Source organism: Lucilia sericata, unplaced genomic scaffold (assembly GCF_015586225.1).
Source record: "Lucilia sericata isolate MDLA Ls3-8-SP2 unplaced genomic scaffold, ASM1558622v1 Contig000127F_arrow, whole genome shotgun sequence".
Taxonomy (NCBI): domain Eukaryota; kingdom Metazoa; phylum Arthropoda; class Insecta; order Diptera; family Calliphoridae; genus Lucilia; species Lucilia sericata.
In genome coordinates this window covers 397,917-406,650 of record NW_023994159.1, presented here as the reverse complement: position 1 = coordinate 406,650, position 8,734 = coordinate 397,917, and the positions used below count along the sequence as shown (strand labels likewise).

At 38.5% G+C, this 8,734-nt stretch overlaps 1 protein-coding gene across 1 annotated transcript; it reads right to left on the bottom strand.

Moving 5' to 3' along the window:
• Positions 1 to 4,202: 4,202 nt before the first annotated feature.
• On the bottom strand, positions 4,203 to 6,846 carry LOC119600908 (esterase B1-like). The gene is made up of 6 exons (XM_037951493.1): positions 6,707 to 6,846; positions 5,972 to 6,290; positions 5,764 to 5,914; positions 5,115 to 5,666; positions 4,872 to 5,041; positions 4,203 to 4,818 (listed from the first exon to the last, which is right to left on the bottom strand). Exons 1-6 carry the CDS (start codon positions 6,751 to 6,753, stop codon positions 4,297 to 4,299), a joined length of 1,761 nt encoding a protein of 586 aa, XP_037807421.1. The 5' UTR covers positions 6,754 to 6,846; the 3' UTR covers positions 4,203 to 4,296.
• Between the last annotated feature and the right edge of the window lie 1,888 nt (positions 6,847 to 8,734).

The following is an 8,734-nucleotide window of genomic DNA, read 5'->3' as shown; positions in this document are numbered from 1 at the left end:
GATCACAGATTTTCACTATTTTCTTTATTGGAGCGTTATTGAAGTATATACGGCCGATTTTAGGTTTTTCATACAAAAACTGATTTTTGGAGGGAGTGATCACAGATTTTCACTATTTTCTTAATTGGGGCGTTATTTAAGGATCTATGGCCGATTTTAAGTTTTCATTCAAAAACTGGTTTTTGGTGGGAAATATGAGTGATCACAGATTTTCACTATTTTCTTAATTGGAGCGTTATTTAAGGATCTACGGCCGATTTTAAGTTTTCCATACAAAAACTGATTTTTGGTGGGAAATATGAATGATCACAGATTTTCACTATTTTCTTAATTGGAGCGTTATTTAAGGATCTACGGCCGATTTTAAGTTTTCTATATAAAAATTGATTTCTGTTGGAAATATGGGTGATCACAGATTTTCACAATTTTCTTAATTGAAGCGTTATTTAAGGTTCTACGGCCGATTGTAAATTTTCTATATAAAAATTGATTTTTGGTGGAAATATGAGTGATCACAGATTTTCACTATTTTCTTAATTGGAGCGTTATTTAAGGATTTTAAGTTTTTCATACAAAAACTGATATTTGGTGGGAAATATGAGTGATCACAGATTTTCACTATTTTCTTAATTGGAGCGTTATTTAAGGATCTACGGCCGATTTTATGTTTTCTTTATAAAAATTGATTTTTGGTGGGAAATATGAGTGATCACAGATTTTCACTATTTTCTTAATTGGAGCGTTATTTAAGGATCTACGCCCGATTTTAGGTTTTCTATATAAAAACTGATTTTTGATGGGACATAAGAGTGATCACAGATTTTCACTGTTTTCTTAATTGGAGCGTTATTTAAGGATCTACGGCCGATTTTAAGTTTTCTATATAAAAACTGATTTTTGATGGGACATAAGAGTGATCACAGATTTTCACTATTTTCTTAATTGGAGCGTTATTTAAGGATCTACGGCCGATTTTAAGTTTTCTATATAAAATCTGATTTTTGATGGGACATAAGAGTGATCACAGATTTTCACTATTTTCTTAATTGGAGCGTTATTTAAGGATCTACGGCCGATTTTAAGTTTTCTATATAAAAACTGATTTTTGATGGGACATAAGAGTGATCACAGATTTTCACTATTTTCTTAATTGGAGCGTTATTTAAGGATCTACGGCCGATTTGAAGTTTTCTATATAAAAACTGATTTTTGATGGGACATAAGAGTGATCACAGATTTTCAGTATTTTCTTAATCGGAGCGTTATTTAAGGATCTACGGCCGATTTACATTTTCTATATAAAAATTGATTTTTGGTGGGAAATATGAGTGATCACAAATTTTCACTATTTTCTTAATTGGAGCGTTATTTAAGGATCTACGGCCGATTTAAATTTTTTCATACAAAACTGATTTTTGGTGGGAATGATCACAGATTTTCTCTATTTTCTTAAATGGAGCGTTATTTAAAGATCTACGGCCGATTTTATGTTTTTCATACACAAACTGATTTTTGGTGGGAAATATGAGTGATTTTTACTCTTTTCTTAATTGGAGCGTTATTTAAGAATCTGCGGCCGATTTTATGTTTTCTATATAAAAATTGATTTTTGGTGGGAAATATGAGTGATCACAGATTTTCACTATTTTCTTAATTTCTGTTGGAAATATGGGTGATCACAGATTTTCACAATTTTCTTAATTGGAGCGTTATTTAATGATCTACGGCCGATTTAAAGTTTTCCATATAAAAATAGATTTTTGATGGGAAATATGAGTGATCACAGATTTACACTATTTTCTTAATTGGAGCGTTATTTAAGGATCTACGGCCGATTTAAAGTTTTCTATATAAAAATTGATTTTTGGTGGAATATATGAGTGATCACAGATTTTCAATATTTTCTTAATTGGAGCGTTATTTAAGGATCTACGGCCGGTTTTAAGTTTTCTATATAAAAATTGATTTGTGGTTGGAAATATGAGTGATTACAGATTTTCACTATTTTCTTAATTGGAGCATTATTTAAGGATCTACGGCCGATTTAAAGTTTTCCATATAAAAATAGATTTTTGGTGGGAAATATGAGTGATCACTGATTTATACTATTTTCTTAATTGGAGCGTTAGTGAAGGATCTACGGCCAATTTAAAGTTTTCCATATAAAAATGGATTTTTGATGGAAAATATGAGTGATCACAGATTTTCACTATTTTCTTAATTGGAGAGTTATTTAATGATCTACGGCCGATTTAAAGTTTTCCATATAAAAATAGATTTTTGATGGGAAATATGAGTGATCACAGATTTACACAATTTTCTTAATTGGAGCGTTATTTAAGGATCTACGGCCGATTTAAAGTTTTCTATATAAAAATTGATTTTTGGTGGAATATATGAGTGATCACAGATTTTCAATATTTTCTTAATTGGAGCGTTATTTAAGGATCTACGGCCGGTTTTAAGTTTTCTATATAAAAATTGATTTGTGGTTGGAAATATGAGTGATTACAGATTTTCACTATTTTCTTAATTGGAGCGTTATTTAAGGATCTACGGCCGATTTAAAGTTTTCTATATAAAAATTGATTTTTGGGTGGGAAATATGAGTGATCACGGATTTTCACTATTTTCTTAATTGGAGCGTTATTTAAGGATCTACGGCCGATTTTAAGTTTTCTATATAAAAATAGATTTTTGGTGGGAAAAATGAGTGATCACAGATTTTCACTATTTTCTTAATTGGAGCGTTATTTAAGGATATGCGGTCGATTTTAGGTTTTTCATACAAAAAATGATTTTTGGTGGGAAATATGAGTGATCACAGATTTTCACTATTGAAGCGTTATTTGAGGATCTACGGCTGATTTTAGGTTTTTCATACACAAACTGATTTTTGGTGGGAAATATGAGTGATCACAGATTTTCACTATTTTCTTAATTGGAGCGTTATTTAAGGATCTACTGCCGATTTTAAGTTTTCTATATAAAAATTGATTTTGGTGGGAAGTATGAGTGATCACAGATTTTCACTATTTTTAAGTTTTTTATACAAAACTGATTTTTTGCTTGAAATAAGAGTGATCACAGATTTTCAATATTTTCTTAATTGGAGCTTTATTTAAGGATCTACGGCCGATTTTAAGTTTTCCATACAAAAACTGATTTTTGGTGGGAAATATGAGTGATCACAGATTTTCACTATTTTCTTAATTGGAGCGTTATTTAAGGATCTACGGCCGATTTTTCGTTTTCCATACAAAAACTGATTTTTGGTGGGAAATATGAGTGATCACAGATTTTCACTATTTTCTTATTTGGAGCGTTATTTAAGGATCTACGACCGATTTTAAGTTTTGCATACAAAAACTGATTTTTGGTGGGAAATATGAGTGATCACCGATTTTCACTATTTTCTTAATTGGAGCGTTATTTAAGGATCTACGGCCAATTTTAAGTTTTCTATATAAAAAAAGTAATTTTTGGTGGGAAATATGAGTGATCACAGATTTTCACTATTTTCTTAATTGGAGCGTTATTTAAGGATCTACGGCCGATTTTAAGTTTTCAATATAAAAATTGATTTTTGATGGAAAATATGAGTGATCACAGATTTTCACTATTTTCTTAATTGGAGCGTTATTTAAGGATCTACGGCCGATTTGAAGTTTTCTATATAAAAACTGATATTTGGTGGGAAATATGAGTAATCACAGATTTTCACTATTTTCTTAATTGGAGTGTTATTTAAGAATCTACGGCCGATTTTAAGTTTTCTATATAAAAATTGATTTTTGATGGAAAATATGAGTGATCACAGATTTTCACTATTTTCTTAATTGGAGCTTTATTTCTAAAGACCATCGTTCTTAGTACAAATGATTTGTAAATCATATTAAAACACGGGATTTATTATGAACCAAAACAGTAAGGAATTTTTTCCATAACAGCGAGTGACAACTACTTATGTACATGCATATTTCGAAAGTGGAGGATTATGGATTGCAGATATGGTTATATAAATATTGCTAAATTCCCTTAATACCACAAAACTTTTTTTGGCAATGCCTTCTCCAGAAATGCTAAAAGCTTTCCCATTAATCCTCGTAACTACATATGCAAATTTCCAAACAATTTTTATCAATCTGCATGCATGGTTAAAAATCTCATCACTTATGTTTTTAGATAGTGATACAATAAAATTAACAGTTTATAAAAACACATTTTTATTACTTGATAACCAAAACCAAAAGATGTGCTACAAAAAATGAAACAAGAAACTTGTTTTTATTTTGCTTACAACGATGATTTAGCACTCGTTTCAATGGGTTTTGTACTCTTTGGCAGTGTACGATGCAGCTCATATAAACTTTTCCATACCATTAGTTTCTCCATTTCTGGCAAATCAATAAATTTTAAATCATCATCAATATTCAAACATTTAAATGAATTTTTATCGTGGCGTTGTAATGAACGCCATTTAACACCATCTATACCAGGGATTTTTCCAGTATCCGCAAATATTGTCCACAATGAAATCATGCGTTTCATACAGCGATATTCGCGGCTTTGTCCTTCCATTGGTTTGGCCAAAACACTGCTAAAAAGATATGAAAGTTCATCGGTGTGTGCTACGCCAGTAACAGCAGTAGTTTCTGCTGATTCATTATCAAGGGAACGCATTAAACGAAAGGGATTAATAAGTTTGTTTGAATTAAAATCGAAACGATATAGAAAGGTGGAAGTTTTACGGGCATACTTTAAACGTGCATCAATGGTTTTTTGTATGGGATGCCAGTTATATGCATAACTAATGATCTAAAAAAAGTTAATTATTAAAATCATAAAGTTAATTTAGTGTTAATACTAACTTCATATAGGTCTTCCAAAGTGGGTTCTTCTCCTTTGACATGAATTTCTCGCAATTTTAAACCCTTTTCCTGACACTCTAGGCTGCCAATTTGATGTGCTGCCGCTTTAGGAACATATTTAGTGCAGGTTTCTAAAACTTTCAAACTATCCGGCATATTTTTAACAGCACCTAGGTGTATGGAATGTGTAAATTAAATAATTAGCTTTAAAAATTAAAAGTAAATATTTTTAGCGTTACGTACTCTTTTGAAAGAACAGACCCTCCATAGAGTTGGCTCCCAAAATTATAGGTATTCTATTACCCCAGGCATTATCTAGTAGCTCCTCCACAGGCTTACAAAACACCGTGTGAGCCGTAAAGTATGGTTCCACATTTGGACCAAATAGAAACATTTCTCTTTCATTTGTCTGTACAATTTTTCTTTCCGCTTCTAAGATTTCAGCAGCTGTTAAACTTCGCAGGTATTTAAGAATGTGCTTATCTTTTTGTTTTCCTTCATAACCTGCTGCTAAGGCCAAATCATAAGCACGGCTAGTGCATTCAGTGGTGGCCCAATCAGCAGTAGCCACTCCTGATTGTAAAATTGCACGTTGAAACAAACCTCTGGCATGTTCACTTAACATAAGGAATTGTACAGCTGCTCCGCCGGCACTTTCACCAAACAGTGTTACACACTCCGGGTTACCTCCGAAACTGGTTGCATTCTTTTTAATCCAATTCAAGGCTAATATAATATCTTTTAAACCGGCATTACCGGGGGTATGTAGGACAGGGTCTTCTAGGCTAAGGAAACCTAAAAGAAAATAAATATACCAATTTATAATACAATTAGGGGGTTCAATACTTTGAAGGGAATAATAGGCCTCGGTTTCTTAAAAAATTAAACCTACCTAAAGCTCCCAATCGATATTGCACTGTAATCAAAATGACATCCTTGTGCATAAAATAATCCGGTCCATACCATTCACGATTCGCTTCGCCAAATTGAAAACCACCACCATATATCCATACCATAATAGGTCTAGGTTTAAGGGGTTTAAGCTACAAAAAGTTTTAAAATCAATAAACAATTTCAAAATAATTTATTATAAAACCCACATTATTTGTATAAACATTAAGAAATAAACAATCCTCAGAACCTTCTATTGTCTGCGGATCCATAGGAGAACATTGCATTGGCTTTTCACCATACATGGTACAATCTTTCACATCTTTCCATGCTGTCATTGGTTTGGGAGCTCTAAATCTTAAATCGCCCATGGGGGGCAGAGCATAGGGTATGCGTTCAAAGCTATAGTAGATCTTTTTGTAAAGTGTATATCGTTTGCAACCTCTTATTTTGCCGGTATGAATATTAATTTCCACTTTTTCATTGTCGACCGGTTTTTGATTTTGATTTATTTTGAATTCCAAAGTTCTGTAAAAAACAAATGCAGGTGATAATAATATTGTTTTTTAAAAGTTATAAATATATTTATTGCTAATTTGGTTAAGTTGTTTTAAATGATAAGCCAAAGTAAGGGTATTCATTTAAACGTGCAAAGTTTTATTTAAAGCGTATTTTTATAAGAATTTCGTATTTTGTCTTATGAGACTCGGCCACGGTCTAAGTGTCTGTTACACATTTTTAAGGGTGTGAGTCACATTTGAAAAGGTGTTCAAGCATTTTTTACAGTTTCCATCTCATTTGATATTAATTAAGTCTCAAATTAATAACTTATTTAAGCTCCATTTGTCTATGTATTTAAATGATTTAAAAGAATATCCATAATACGTATTTGTTTATTGTTTTTGTAAACAATTTGTATTCTTTATAAACAACATTTTTATTACTTTATTTTATAGAATATTTTATCTTTTTCACTTAATTCAAAAACCATTTTTTGTGTTTTTAAGCAGTAGTAATAATATTTTTTTTTCGATTTATTCGTAGATCGAGTAAATGTTTTTCATTCGAAATTTATTCTAATACTAAATGCATTTTGTGACAAGTAAAGTGAGCTTGTGCTAGACCCATGAATTTGATTTGATAATAGAGTAATTGTACTCGCTCATACATTAGATTTACAATGTCTTATCATTTCAATTGATAACCATAATAGAGTACAGTGAAACCTTGATAGATGGTCTTTGAAACAAATTAAAGAATTATGTTTGACATTGGTTTGACTAGACTTTGCATTTACAAATATTTTTAAAAGTAGACAAGAAAAATCGGGTGGAACTTTTGCGTAACTTATTCTTAGATAGATAGATAGATAGATAGATAGATAGATAGATAGATAGTGATGATGATAGATAGATAGATAGGATAGATAGATAGATAGATAGCTAGATAGATCGATCGATCTCGATCGATCGCTCGCTCGCTAGCTCGCTCGCGCTCGCTCGCTCGCTCGCTCGCTAGCTGCTCGCTCGCTCGCTCTCGCTCGCTCTCGCTCGCTCGCTCGCTCGCTCGCTCGCTCGCTCGCTCGCTCGCTCGCTGCTCGCTCGCTCGCTCGCTCGCTCGCTCGCTCCTCGCTCGCTCGCTCGCTCGCTCGCTCGCTCGCTCGCTCGCTCTCTCGCTCGCTCGCTCGCTCGCTCGCTCTCTCGCTCGCTCTCGCTCGCTCGCTCGCTAGCTCGCTCGCTCGCTCGCTCGCTCGCTCGCTCGCTCGCTCGCTCGCTCGCTCGCTCGCTCCGCTCGCTCGCTCGCTCGCTCGCTCGCTCGCTCGCTCGCTCGCTCGCTCGCTCTCCTCGCTCGCTCGCTCGCTCGCTCGCTCGCTCGCTCGCTCGCTCGCTCGCTCAGCTCGCTCGCTCGCTCGCTCGCTCGCTCGCTCGCTCGCTCGCTCGCTCGCTCGCTCGCTCGCTCGCTCGCTCGCTCGCTCGCTCGCTCGCTCGCTCGCTCGCTCGCTCGCTCGCTCGCTCGCTCGCTCGCTCGCTCGCTCTCGCTCGCTCGCTCGCTCGCTCGCTCGCTCGCTCAGCTCGCTCGCATCGCTCGCTCGCTCGCTCGCTCGCTCGCTCTCGCTCGCTCGCTCGCCTCGCTCGCTCGCTCGCTCCTCGATCGCCTCTCTCGCTCGCTCGCTCCTCGCTCGCTCGCTCGCTCGCTCGCTCGCTCGCCTCGCTCGCTCGCTCGCTCGCTCGCTACTCGCTCGCTCGCTCGCTAGCTCCTCGCTCGCTCGCTCGCTCGCTCGCTCGCTCGCTCGCTCCTCGCTCGCTCGCTCGCTCGCTCGCTCGCTCGCTCGCTCGCTCGCTCGCTCTGCTCGCTCGCTCGCTCGCTCGCTCGCTCGCTCGCTCGCTCGCATCGCTCGCTCGCTCGCTCGCTCGCTCGCTCGCTCGCTCGCTCGCTCGCTCGCTCGCTCGCTCGCTCGCTCGCTCGCTCGCTCGCTCGCTCCTCGCTCGCTCGCTCGCTCGCTCGCTCGCTCGCTCGCTCGCTCGCTCGCTCGCTCGCTCGCTCGCTCGCTCGCTCCTCGCTCGCTCGCTCGCTCGCTCGCTCGCTCGCTCGCTCGCTCGCTCGCTCGCTCCTCTCGCTCGCTCGCTCGCTCGCTCGCTCGCTCGCTCGCTCGCTCGCTCGCTCGCTCGCTCGCTCGCTCGCTCGCTCGCTCGCTCGCTCGCTCGCTCGCTCGCTCTCGCTGCTCGCTCGCTCGCTCGCTCGCTCGCTCGCTCGCTCGCTCGCTCTCTCGCTCGCTCGCTCGCTCGCTCGCTCGCTCGCTCGCTCGCTCGCTCGCTCGCTCGCTCGCTCGCTCGCTCGCTCGCTCGCTCGCTCGCTGCTCCGCTCGCTCTCGCTCGCTCGCTCTCTCGCTCGCTCGCTCGCTCGCTCGCTCGCTCGCTCGCTCGCTCGCTCGCTCGCTCGCTCGCTCCTCGCTCGCTCGCTCGCTCGCTCGC

Bases quoted from the DNA above. Each gene is read 5' to 3' on its own strand.
- LOC119600908 (XM_037951493.1), bottom strand. From the start codon at position 6,753: ATGGTTTTTGAATTAAGTGAAAAAGATAAAATATTCTATAAAATAAA. The intron at 5,915-5,971 runs GTGGGTTTTATA...AACTTTTTGTAG, and splicing joins TTAATGTTTATACAAATAAT to CTTAAACCCCTTAAACCTAG. The intron at 5,667-5,763 runs GTAGGTTTAATT...ATTTTCTTTTAG, and splicing joins ATATCGATTGGGAGCTTTAG to GTTTCCTTAGCCTAGAAGAC.